The sequence below is a fragment of the Nerophis lumbriciformis genome, linkage group LG12 (genome assembly GCF_033978685.3).
Source record: "Nerophis lumbriciformis linkage group LG12, RoL_Nlum_v2.1, whole genome shotgun sequence".
Taxonomy (NCBI): Eukaryota; Metazoa; Chordata; class Actinopteri; order Syngnathiformes; family Syngnathidae; genus Nerophis; species Nerophis lumbriciformis.
The window spans coordinates 15,922,905-15,936,944 of record NC_084559.2 but is presented as its reverse complement, the minus strand read 5'-3'; the positions used below and the strand labels follow the sequence as shown (position 1 = coordinate 15,936,944).

The 14,040-nt window shown below is 40.0% G+C and overlaps 1 protein-coding gene across 2 annotated transcripts in view; it reads right to left on the bottom strand.

Annotated features, from left to right (window-relative positions):
* Positions 1 to 270: 270 nt before the first annotated feature.
* The window catches only part of LOC140679261 (beta-adducin-like), a 59,309-nt gene continuing 45,539 nt past the window's right edge, over positions 271 to 14,040 (bottom strand). The window contains exons 11-15 of one of the 2 annotated variants that reach the window (XM_072914321.1): positions 12,627 to 12,743; positions 12,476 to 12,562; positions 12,271 to 12,397; positions 7,730 to 7,792; positions 272 to 799 (exon numbers count right to left, since the gene is read on the bottom strand). In XM_072914321.1, the coding sequence (XP_072770422.1) occupies positions 546 to 799; positions 7,730 to 7,792; positions 12,271 to 12,397; positions 12,476 to 12,562; positions 12,627 to 12,743 (648 nt within the window). In that variant the 3' untranslated portion in view covers positions 272 to 545. Of the gene's footprint in view, positions 800 to 7,729; positions 7,793 to 12,270; positions 12,398 to 12,475; positions 12,563 to 12,626; positions 12,744 to 14,040 lie in introns of both variants that reach the window. The other variant, XM_072914322.1, reaches the window with a different exon arrangement.

The window sequence follows — 14,040 nt, the reverse complement described above, 5'->3', positions numbered from 1 at the left end:
CAATTTGTTTTGTTTTTAACCCCTTCTTAACCCTGAACGTACATTGAAAATACACGCAACCCTAACTCAAAATGCCGGACATTTGAGGCATTTAAGAAACCCCGCCCTGACAGGACATGTCCGGGGAAAAGAGGACGTATGGTCAGTCTATCCTAGCCCTTTAGCTGCTAGCACGCCGTGTGTTGTGCCTCGGTGTGCATTGTTTACACAACGTGCGTTACGCTACTTAATATGTCCGTGTGGAAACTCGTTCGGTACACCTCCGAACCGAACTGAAACCCCGTACCGAAACGGTTCAATCCAAATACACGTACCGTTACACCCCTGGTGACAAAAAGAAGTGAGAAAGTGTTGAGAAGTGAGGTGAAAATGAGAGGTTGTGGACAACTTGTAGGGTTTTTTTCCCCCTCTTTGAACCAAAGCGTAAAAGTGTGACCATGTGTCAGAACACCAAGTCCGTCAGTGGCGTTGTTACCGTGTTGGAAAAGCACCGGTCTGTTACTACATTATACACAAAAAAACAGCTGAGCAGTTTTTTCATCAGCTCAGGTTTCTACTTTCTCCTTCTGTTTCTTGCTCTTCTTCAGGAACGACGGCGGCTTGAACTTCTTTTTCTTCTTGGACGGGGACTTTGACGGCGAGCCCTCGGGGGTCCCGCCCTGTGGTTTGGCGGGCGGGGCGGCAGGAGCGGAGGTGTCATTGGTGGAAAGGGCCTTCATGCTTTTCTCCAGCTCTTCCGTCGTCTGCTTTTCCTCCTCCCCGCCGTTCTGTATGACTGGAGTGTCTGTCTTTGCGTCCCCTGCTCACAGGACATATTGATGTATTCAATATTTGTTTAATACAGTAGTATCACTAACCTAACAAGGGACTTCTCCCAGTAGCTCCACCCACTCGGCTGATGACTTTATGCAATTCTTTACGAAGAAAATTTTACTCATTAGAAAGGAGATTAGAGTTCTATGAACTCAGATACGAAAGCTCCAAAATAATCTCTCTCTTTTAGAAGAAATAACATTAGAGGAACTCCAGTGCCTCGTAAATGGGACAAAACAAACAACATGTTCACTCGACCCACTTCACGGGAAACTTATCAAGGATCTGTTTGTACAAACCCCGTTTCCATATGAGTTGGGAAATTGTGTTAGATGTAAATATAAACGGAATACAATGATTTGCAAATCCTGTTCAACCCATATTCAGTGCTACAAAGACAACATATTTGATGTTCAAACCATACTTGCCAACCCTCCCGAATTTTCCGGGAGACTCCCGAAATTCAGCGCCTCTCCCGAAAACCTCCCGGGACAAATATTCTCCCGAAAATCTCTCGATTTTCAGCCGGAGCTGGAAGCCACGCCCCCTCCAGCTCCATGCGGACCTGAGTGAGGACAGCCTTTTTTCATGACGGGAGGACAACAGGGTGACAAGAACTAAATCATCCAGACTAGAGATACAGTAAATTGTATTATTATGTTTATTTTACCTAAAAACAAATATATTTATTAATTTAAAAAAAAAAACTAAATACATTTTTTATTTTTTTTATTTTGCTAAAAACATCAAAATTAATTTTATTTTTATTTTGTATTTTTTCGTGACTCCTTAGCCATAGAATTATACATTAAAATAAACATATTTGAAATAATTGATTTTAAATTATCATAATAATTCATTTAAAATGACCATATTTAATTATTAAAATAATTGCTTGTTCATCAACAACTTTAGCATTTTATTCATTACATTTTGAAACTCTCAGAAGCCAAGTTGTTATATTCCTTAATATATATTTATGCAAGTTTGAAGTATCAATTATCTAAACATAGTTTTGTTTGCATATTTTCAGGATGTAGACATATATATATATATATATATATATATATATATATATATATATATATATATATATATATATATATATATATATATATATATATATATATGTATGAAATACGCCCCGCCCCACCCCCGACCACGCCCCCACCCCCCACCTCCCGAAATTGGAGGTCTCAAGGTTGGCAAGTATGGTTCAAACTGATAAACATTTTTTTTTTTTTTTTGCAAATTATCATTAACTTTAGAATTTGATGCCAGCAACACGTGACAAAGAAGTTGGGAAAGGTGGCAATAAATACTGATAAAGTTGAGGAATGCTCATCAAACACTTATTTGGAACATCCCACAGGTGAACAGGCAAATTGGGAACAGGTGGGTGCCATGATTGGGTATAAAAGTAGATTCCATGAAATGCTCGGTCATTCACAAACAAGGACGGGGCGAGGGTCACCACTTTGTCAACAAATGCGTGAGCAAATTGTTGAACAGTTTAAGAAAAACCTTTCTCAACCAGCTATTGCAAGGAATTTAGGGATTTCACCATCTACGGTCCGTAATATCATCAAAGGGTTCAGAGAATCTGGAGAAATCACTGCACGTAAGCAGCTAAGCCCGTGACCGTCGATCCCTCAGGCTGTACTGCATCAACAAGAGACATCAGTCTGTAAAGGATATCACCACATGGGCTCAGGAACACTTCAGAAACCCACTGTCAGTAACTACAGTTGGTCGCTACATCTGTAAAAGCAAGTTAAAACTCTCCTATGCAAGGCGAAAACCGTTTATCAACAACACCCAGAAACGCCGTCAGCTTGGCTGGGCCTGAGCTCATCTAAGATGGACTGATACAAAGTGGAAAAGTGTTCTGTGGTCTGACGAGTCCACATTTCAAATTGTTTTTGGAAACTGTGGACGTTGTGTCCTCCGGACCAAAGAGGAAAAGAACCATCCGGATTGTTATAGGCGCAAAGTTGAAAAGCCAGCATCTGTGATGGTATGGGGGTGTATTAGTGCCCAAGACATGGGTAACTTACACATCTGTGAAGGCACCATTAATGCTGAAAGGTACATACAGGTTTTGGAGCAACATATGTTGCCATCCAAGCAACGTTACCATGGACGCCCCTGCTTATTTCAGCAAGACAATGCCAAGCCACGTGTTACATCAACGTGGCTTCATAGTAAAAGAGTGCGGGTACTAGACTGGCCTGCCTGTAGTCCCATTGAAAATGTGTGGCGCTTTATGAAGCCTAAAATAGCACAACGGAGACCCCCGGACTGTTGAACAACTTAAGCTGTACATCAAGCAAGAATGGGAAAGAATTCCACCTGAGAAGCTTAAAAAAATGTGTCTCCTCAGTTCCCAAACATTTACTGAGTGTTGTTAAAAAGAAAGGCCATGTAACACAGTGGTGAACATGCCCTTTCCCAACTACTTTGTCACGTTTTGCAGCCATGAAATCCTAAGTTAATTATTATTTGCAAAAAAAAAATAAAGTTTATGAGTTTGAACATCAAATATGTTGTCTTTGTAGTGCATTCAATTGAATATGGGTTGAAAAGGATTTGCAAATCTTTGTATTCTGTTTATATTTACATCTAACACAATTTCCCAACTTATATGGAAACGGGGTTTGTAATATTAGAACCATCAGTGCTAAATATTAATAACTTATTACTTTCCTCCGGTACTATTCCCCTAGCATTCAAAAAAGCGGTTATTCACCCTCTGCTTAAAAGACGTAACCTCGATTCTGACCTTGTGGTAAACTACCGGCCGGTGTCACACCTTCCCTTTATCTGGAAAATCCAGCTAAATGAACACTAAGCAATCTAACAATCTCTGTAAACCCTTTCAGTCTGGTTTCAAGGCAAATCACTCAACGGAGAACATGCCCTGCTCAGAGGGTTGAAAAGAAAGGGTTTTAGCAATTCGGTTCAGAGCGTGAAATGGGTGGAGCTATGAAGCTAAATGCAGATGAGCATGCGTTCTGGACATTGTAAGTTGTGTACAGTTTCTGTACTTACTAGTGAGATAAGACCAAAGCACCAGGTGTGTGCCCTATGAGTCAATGTGGAGTAACACAGAAAAGGACAGACAGACACAGAGGGACACAAGATGGGTACAGAGACAAGATGGACCGACTCAAATATCGATAAAAATGTGACATTCTGACAAAAGTTGTAGCTGGAAGCTAACATGGGGTTCGGATGCTGCACAAGCTGGTTTAAAGGGGAACATTATCACAATTTCAGAAGGGTTAAAACCATTAAAAATCAGTTCCCAGTGGCTTATTTTATTTTTCGAAGTTTTTTTTCAAAATTTTACCCATCACGCAATATCCCTAAAAAAAGCTTCAAAGTGCCTGATTTTAACCATCGTTATATACACTCGTCCATTTTCCTGTGACGTCACATAGTGAAGCCAACACAAACAAACATGGCGGAAAGAACAGCAAGCTATAGCGACATTAGCTCAGATTCAGACTCGGATTTCAGCGGCTTAAGTGATTCAACAGATTACGCATGTATTGAAACGGATGGTTGTAGTGTGGAGGCAGGTAGCGAAAACGAAATTGAAGAAGAAACTGAAGCTATTGAGCCATATCGGTTTGAACCGTATGCAAGCGAAACCGACGAAAACAACACGGGAGAAAGCGAGGACGAATTCGGCGATCGCCTTCTAACCAACGATTGGTATGTGTTTGTTTGGCATTAAAGGAAACTAACAACTATGAACTAGGTTTACAGCATATGAAATACATTTGGCAACAACATGCACTTTGAGAGTCCACACAGCCCAGTTTTCATCAATTAATATATTCTGTAGACATACCCTCATCCGCGCTCTTTTCCTGAAAGCTGATCTGTCCAGTTTTGGAGTTGATGTCAGCAGGCCAGGGAAGCTAGGGTCGATATTCTTCTCTTGACGGTGTGAGCCAAGACATCCAGGGGGTTTAGCTCGCTCGTCTGCGGGAACAAACTGCCGCCATTGCTTGCCGTGCTACCGAGGTCCTTTGTCCCTGAATTGCTCACACACTCCGGCAGATTCAATGGGGGTCTGGCGGCAGATTTCTTTGACTTTATCGTTGGAAATGCATCTGCTTTGAGTGTCGCAGGATATCCACACATTCTTGCCATCTCTGTCGTAGCATAGCTTTCGTCGGTAAAGTGTGCGGAACAAACGTCCAATTTCTTGCCACTTTCGCATCTTTGGGCCACTGGTGCAACTTGAATCCGTCCCTGTTCGTGTTGTTACACCCTCCGACAACACACCGACGAGGCATGATGTCTCCAAGGTACGGAAAACAGTCGAAAAAACGGAAAATAACAGAGCTGATTTGACTCGGTGTTTGAGAAAATGGCGGATTGCTTCCCGATGTGACGTCAAGTTGTGACGTCATCGCTCCGAGAGCGAATTATAGAAAGGCGTTTAATTCGGCAAAATTCACCCATTTAGAGTTCGGAAATCGGTTAGAAAAATATATGGTCTTTTTTCTGCAACATCAAGGTATATATTGACGCTTACATAGGTCTGGTGATAATGTTCCCCTTTAAAAGTCGAAAAAGCGTTATTTCAATCTAATCCATTATTGGTCTGTGCATGTTTAAAAGCATGACAAGCCAAAAAGCCTTTCAAGCAAAAAAACATAACATCTTGCAGACAGACAGCACCTAAAAAGCTGACACTCCATATTACTCCCTTTGGTGACCAACTGGTTTGTCCTGGTTTTTGTAATCCGTCTCTGTTATCTTACGGCCCAACATTGTACCAAACAAGTCCGTTCGACCGCGATTGTTCGAACAAAGAATCAAACAAAGAACCTCGTATTAGTTCAGGGGTGTCCAAACTTTTTGACTTGGGGGCTGCGTTGGGCTTAAAAAATTGTAAATCAAAGTAAATATTCCTGCAAAAAGGAAATATGAACAAAACAAATTAAACTATGCAATAAAATAGATCCCTATACTTTATCAAAAAAAGATTTGTCCTGTGATATCAAGGATTACGTCGGTCGCGTTCCCAGATATATCGAAATATTGTTTTTCAGAGGCCGACAAAACAGATGGAAACTTGGAAAAGCACTTTTTTTGTGTAGTTGGGTCAAGGAAATTGGTATCAAGACTCTCCCAGATAAATATGCATCGTTTTTGCTCGGGTAAGGTTGCATTTCATGATTTTACTTTGCATCCAAGTTGCTATGTTTGTTGCACGCGCCGTTTACCAGTAGCGTTTTTTTTGTTTAGTTTTTTTATTGTAAATAATTCAATGTATATACTCTGATGATTAACTTGTGTGATGACTGTATTATGATGATAGTATATATTTATACCATGCATTGATTAACGTGGACCCCGACTTAAACAAGTTGAAAAACCTATTGGGGTGTTACCATTTAGTGGTCAATTGTACGGAATATGTACTGTACTGTGCAATCTACTAATAAAAGTTTCAATCAATCAATCAATCAAAACCGAGTACCAATTGAGAACAGAGCTAGGTTGACCATCATGTATATTTAATGAGCGGGACGTGGGTCAGTAAAATCCAAGCAATAGAATGAGTGTACTAGTTTATGACACATGCTGCTTTGCACACTGCAAAAACTGAAATCTAAGTAAGATGAAATATCTCAAATAAGGGTGATATTTGCTTATTTTCTGTCTGATAAGATAATTCTTCTCACTAAGCAGATTTTATGTTAGAGTGTTTTACTTGTTTTAAGTGTTTTGGTCCTAAATGATCTCAGTGAGATATTACAGCTTGTTGCTGAGATTTGATGACCTATATTGAGTAAAACATGCTTGAAACTAGAATATCAACTGTTGCAAAGCTGTGTCATCAACACTCACAAGTATAAAACTACTTTTTTAAAGTAATCATTTCTTATTTCAAGCATGAAAAAAAAAAAATCATGACTTTGACACAATTGTGTCTCATAATTAAAACAGATGACAGCCAAATGGACTTTGCTGTTTTATTTTCAATGAAACAATAGAAAATAGGTACTCATATAGTAGTACAGTTGGCACAGTACAGTAAACTGACAGTTAATATTTAAACATTTGACATTTCTAACAATTTTGAACAGAAATAGTTCATGCACATTCAGATAAATTCTTCAAAATTACAATAAAACATTTTTGGCCGGGGGCCGGACTGTATATATGCACACTAATTGACTGAAAGAGCACGCACTTGGCGCGATTATGTCATGTTATCCATGGAAAAATGCATTTTTAGACAATATGATTTGCCTGAGCGGCTAGGAGACCCCGAGAGTAACAAGCGGTTGCCTTGTTGCGTTTCCATTAAGAACAATAAATTAGTTTTTAGTATAAGTTTGCTGGTTTCAAGAAATGTAATGCCGAGCGCATATCATTATGTCAAGATAATGGCACCAGTATTTACTTAATTTAAGAATATTTTTCAACATATTGAGCAAAAAGGTCTCTTTTTTTTCTACCAAGAAAAGTGCACTTGTTATTAGTGAGAATATACTTATTTTAAGGTATTTTGGGGTTCATTGAAGTTAGCTAATTTTACTTGTTTTGGAAAGTCTTGACAAGCCAAATTTTCTTGTTCTATTGGCAGATAATTTTGCTTAGTTCAAGTAAAATACCCCTCATTTTTTTATTGTTTTTGAACACTGACTTTTTGCAATGCACATACATCCCTAAATGTTTCATACAACATTATCTCCCTAAAACATGTCTAAGCACAACACCGTGCTTTATTTATCTTGAATGTGGATTATTACGAGAGGGAGTAACAGGGCTGTCAGTGAGCATGGGAAGCATTAGAGGGTTGAACATCAATCCGACTGGTTAACGCCGATCAAAGCTGCTGTGCACGACATGCAAGGCAGGCACTGAGTGCATTGCTAAGCCTCACCTGTGATGGGAGGCTGGTTCGTGGGGGAGGTAGCAGGGGAAGTCTCATTTGCCACCTCCTCCCCTAAAAACACAGAGTTATAGATGCAAAAAGACTTAACATAGTGCTTAGTTGTGCAGCTGACAGGCCAAGAAGATCATTAAAGTAAGGGTGGACATCCATAATGATTAGTGTGTACAGGAGTATTAAATACTGTATTTTCCGGACCATAGGGCGCACCGGATTATAAGGCGCACTGCTGATGAATAGTCTATTTTTGATCATTTTTCACATATAAGGCGCACCGGATTATAGGGCGCATTAGAGGAGTCATGTTATAAAAAATTGTTTTTCTAAATGTAAAAGACTTCCTTGTGGTCTACATAACATGTAATGGTAGTTCTTTGGTCAAAATGTTGCATCGATGATGTTTTACAGATCATCTTCAAGCCGCTTTCTGACAGTCGCTTCCGGATGCGCCGTTTTGTGGGCGGTCTTATTTACGTGGCTCACCTTTTGACAGCGTCTTCTCCCCGTCATCTTTGTTGTAGCGGTGTAGCGTGCAAGGACAGGAGTCTAAGAAGTGTCAAAAGATGGAGCTAACTGTTTTAAGGACATTCAGACTTTACTTCCATCAATAACGGAGCAGCATCTCCTCATCCCGGAAACAACAACAACAAGGTCGGAAATGTAGTCCCGTGAAAAAACGTCCGACCGGAACTCTCTAATAACTAAAGTTCATTGGGTGAATAATGTAAACTCACTACACCGGTATGTTTTAGCGCTTTCATGGCGAGTTTACTGACAGATATAAGTAAGAACTTTACACTACTTTATATTAGAAAAGGCAACAGCGGAGAGGATGAATGTCCCATAACAAGAAGATAGAGAAAAAGAAGAAGATTATCGACTACAAAGGTGGAGTCGCGCAATTTTTCAGGATTCATGCAGATCCCAAATACAGATCAGTAGGTACCAGAAGGTTAAAAAAAAGTTGCTTTTGCATAATATTGCGAAACAAAACGCCAGATAATGTCTTGCCTTATACACACACCATAATAATACTCCTATGTTTAATGCGCTGACAATCCATAAAGCGGTGCGGCTTCATAGCTTACCAAAGTCGTACTGTTAGAATAATTGTAAGTTATCACAAAAACACTTTGTGTTGAAATGAGTTCCAGGCAAAAAGACAAAAGGCTGTCTTTGAAACCAACCAAGAAGAAGGCTCGTAAAACTCCACTGGGACGTCAAAGCAGAGAGATGACAGGATCTGCCCAATTTCCAGACGAACTCTTTTTGAAGTATTTTACGAACTCTTTTTGAACTATTTTATGGAACTCTTTTTGAACTATTTTATGGAACTCTTTTTGAACTTTTTTACGACCTCTCCTTTTGAACTGTTCGGTAACCAAAGGCAACGCTGTTTACGACCCACTTCCCTCTGGAAGCAGCTGTGGTCAGGTGGGGGGAGAAAGTCAAAAAAAAGAAGGAGGAGTGCAATCTTCTGGCAGAGCGTGCTGAGATACTGTACAAGGGTACAGCGTGTCCAGACGTGTCTCCTCAATTGAGTCCAAATTGAATTCTGTCTCTGTTTAATTCTTTGCCTCTTGTCTTGTTTAATGGATGTCATCAGTGTTTGAACCTGACAGTACTAATGCATTTTGATGGATTTTTGAGCGCCGTGTGTAATGTTCTATATTTTCGATGGAACATGTAAAATGTTGGTGTTGTCATATTGCCATCATATTGCAGTCGACACGTATCTCTTATGTTTGACTGCCATCTACTGGTCACACTTATCATTACACCATGTACCAAATAAAATTGCTTCGAGGTCGGTAAGCAAAACCAGAATTATTCCATACATTAGGCGCACCGGGTAATAAGGCGCACTGTCGGGTTTTGAGGAAAAAAAAGGATTTTAAGTGCGCCTTATAGTCCGGAAAATACGGTATTAGAAATGAATAAGATCATAAGATGAAATGCATGCAAGAAGGATACAAACATGGAGGTTTGACATGAGACAAAACATCACAGTTATTGCCCCAAAAGAAGATGAGATCTGAACTTTCAAAGTACATCAGTATGCTAGCAAGTCACAGCAGTCCATTATTAGTGTTAGGACTAACAAGAATATTGCAGATCTCCATTTCCTTCCTTCTGCCTACATTGCAAAAACTCGTGGTTGACAAAGCCGAAACTAGGTGCATGGTAACATGTGCACTGCAACTATTCAGGTATGTGAGCACCTTTTGAGAAAAAAGGAACATTTCTATCAGCACAAAGTGTTGCCACGCCAACCCCAAAATAAAATGTATAAAATCAACACTAGATTTCCTACAATTGGGTGCATTTCTACACTATATTTGACCTTTAGCTTTATTCTCATCCACCAAATCTGGCTGTCTTTTTGACACTTACGTATCTCATGTATGTACCACAGAATATTTAGGGTTTTTTAGTAGATAATTAACTAACATTATGATTAGAGATGTCCGATAATGGCCTTTTTGCCGATATCCGATATTGTTCAACTCTTAATTACCGATACCAATATCAACCGATACCGATATATACAGTGGTGGAATTAACACATTATTATGCCTAATTTTGTTGTGATGCCCCACTGGATGCATTAAACAATGTAACAAGGTTTTCCAAAATAAATCAACTCAAGTTATGGGAAAAAAATGCCAACATGGCACTGCCGTATTTATTATTGAAGTCACAAAGTGCATTATTTTTTTTAACATGCCTCAAAACAGCAGCTTGGAATTTAGGACATGCACTCCCTGAGAGAGCATGAGGAGGTTGAGGTGGACGGGTAGAGGGTAGCGGGGGGTGTATATTGTAGCGTCCCGGATGAGTTACTGCTGCAAGGGGTTCTGGGTATTTGTTCTGTTGTGTTTATGTTGTGTTAGGGTGCGGATGTCCTCCCGAAATGTGTTTGTCATTCTTGTTTGGTGTGGGTTCACAGTGTGGCGCATATTTGTAACAGTGTTAAAGTTGTTTAAACGGCCACCCTCAGCGTGACCTGTATGGCTGTTGACCAAGTATGCATGGCATTCACTTGTGTGTGTGAAAAGCCGTAGATATTATGTGATTGGGCCGGCACGAAAGGCAGTGCCTTTAAGGCACGCCCCCAATATTGTTGTCTGGGTGGAAATGGGGAGAAATTCGGGAGAATGGTTGCCCGGGAGATTTTCGGGAGGGGCACTGAAATTCGGGAGTCTCCCGGGAAAATGGGGAGGGTTGGCAAGTATGACTGGGAGACACAACTGCTCTGTACTTCTCCTTACGTCCGTGTGCCACTCTGTACAGCGGCGTTTTAAAAAGTCATACATTTTACTTTTTGAAACCGATACCGATAATTTCCGACATTACATTTTAAAGAATTTATCGGCCGATAATATCAGCAGTCCGATATTATCGGCCATCTCTAGTTGGTATTGGAATTTTTCAAATCGGTGGAGAAATGTTGAAGTAGTAACATGTTGAATTGAGAAATGGTATTACGGAATTCCTGGAATTTCGGGAAAACCGATAATTTTTCCATTTTTTTGTCCTGATTAAGAGGAATGTTTTGACAGTGGAACGGTTGAAATGCGTTGAAAAATGTAGAAGGAGTAGTCGCCAGAAAAAAAGGTGGAAATGGGGCTTTGGAAAATGAGGAATTCTGGAAAATCATGGAATTTTTTGGACCTTGGAAAAGGGGAAGTTTAAATTTGCAGAATGGTGGAATGTGTTGAAGGTGTAATGGTTTGAATGGGTTAAAAAATTGGGAAATGGTGGAAGTTTGAAAAATGGCCAATTCATTTTGAATGGGAAAAAATGTCCAGGAAAATCTGGAAATTCTGGAAAATCTGGGAATTTTTGGAATTTGTCAAGGGAAACCCCGCGATTCCTGACTAGGCTGAACAGTTTGAAGTTGGAACGGTTTGAATCAGATGAAAAATGTGGGAATTGTGGAACTTTGAAGAATGTCCCATTCATTTCAATGTGAATTTCCCAAAAATGGAGAGATTTCGGGAAAAGCGGAATTTTTTTGGGGGAAATGGTAAAAAAAACAAAAACTTGAATTTGTTGAAATGGTTGGTGTTGGAATTGTTCAAATCGGTGGAGAAATGTTGAAGTAGTAACATGTTGAATTGAGAAATGGTATTACGGAATTCCTGGAATTTCGGTAAAACCGGGAATTTTTCCAGGTAAAAAAAAAACGTTGTTTTTTTGTCCTGATTAAGAGGAATGTTTTGACAGTGGAACGGGTGAAATGCGTGGATATTATGTGACTGGGCGGGCACGCAAAGGAAGTGCCTTTAAGGTTTATTGGCGCTCTGTACTTCTGCCTACGTCCGTGTACACAGCGGCGTTTTAAAAAGTCGTAAATTTTACTTTTTGAAACCGATAATTTCCGATATTACATTTTAAAGCATTTATCGGCCGATAATATTGGCAGTCCGATATTATCGGACATCTCTATAATTGAAATTATGTTTCTGTCCCTTGGATAATCAAAGCTTAGAAGAACAAACGTTGAAGAAAGTCTGAGTGAGTCATACCATTGGTCCCATCGTCCTGTTTCTTCTGCACTTCTTTCCGGTACTCCTCCAGTTCCTGGTCGGTCAGCTGGTTAAAGGGGTTGGGAGTTTCAGGTTCCGGTGGGACTTGGGGCGGAGTGACCGGAGACTAATGGATCCAAAAAAAAAAACAAAGCTCCTAAAACGATCTGCCAGGAAGAAAGTAAGTATAAACGTTGCATTTTACCGGAGGACTATCATCTGTTATTACACTAGCAAGGACTTGAGACTGTGGGCCTGCGGTCTTCATGTCCTGGCGATTCTGCTGTCGGATCTGAAGAGGACTTCATCGTCAATATGATCTGTACAATTCACAGGAAAGGACGACCCGACGTTACCTTATTCCGGGTCTCGATCACCTCTCGGGGGTTGGTAAACAGAGGGACAAACTGGTTGGGGTTCTCCATCTTCATGGACGTACTGCCGGCTTGTGTCATCTCTTCGGCCTTCATCCACTGAGGAGGACACACAGCGGTTGAAGGTATTGTACAAAGAAGAAGCACCGTATTGTCAATAATGTTGTCTTCACACTGCAAAAACTGAAATCTAAGTGAGATTAAATATCTCAAATAAGGGTGATATTTGCTTAATTTCTGTCTGATAAGATCATTCTTCTCACTAAGCAGATTTTATGTTAGAGTGTTTTACTTCTTTTAAGGGTTTTGGTCCTAAATGATCTCAGTAAGATATTACAGCTTGTTGCTGAGATTTGATGACCTATATTGAGTAAAACATGCTTGAAACTAGAATATCAACTGATGCAAAGCTGTGTCATTAAATCTAAAGGCTTAGTGGCCACATGCGTGGACAGCACCTTTTAGCTCTTATTTCCAAAATTGTGTACACTGCTGAATTGGGGTCTTATGGCCACTTATGTGGACACTTATACTGCCATCTGGTGGTGTCAGAAGACTATAACATACAATGGAATTTGGAAAAAAAAATAAGTGTAAAATTAAGAATTAGCATGTCACTAAACATGATGTACACGTTTGTGTACTTATGGACTAAGTATATAATATAAAAAGATGGTTCTTAGTTTTTATTCTAATTAGAGTCCAATAAGCCCAAATAGCAAAGAGAAGTTAAAAAAAAGCATGTAAACAAACAGCTTGGGCCTTAAGATTAACACTCACAAGTGTAAAATTACTTTTTTAAAGTAATAATTTCTTACTTGAAGCATGGGGAAAAAAAATCATGATGCCGAGCGCATATCATTATGTCAAGATAATGGCACTAGCATTTACCTAATTTAAAGGGGAACATTATCACCAGACCTATGTAAGCGTCAATATATACCTTGATGTTGCAGAAAAAAGACCATATATTTTTTTAACCGATTTCCGAACTCTAAATGGGTGAATTTTGGCGAATTAAACACCTTTCTAATATTCGCTCTCGGAGCGATGACGGTGACGTCACATCAGGAAGCAATCCGCCATTTTCTCAAACACCGAGTCAAATCAGCTCTGTTATTTTCCGTTTTTTCGACTGTTTTCCGTACCTTGGAGACATCATGCCTCGTCGGTGTGTTGTCCCTGTTCGTGTAACAACACGAACAGGGACGGATTCAAGTTGCACCAGTGGCCCAAAGATGCGAAAGTGGCAAGAAATTGGACGTTTGTTCCGCACACTTTACCGACGAAAGCTATGCTACGACAGAGATGGCAAGACCCCCATTGAATCTGCCGGAGTGTGTGAGCAATTCAGGGACAAAGGACCTCGGTAGCACGGCAAGCAATGGCGGCAGTT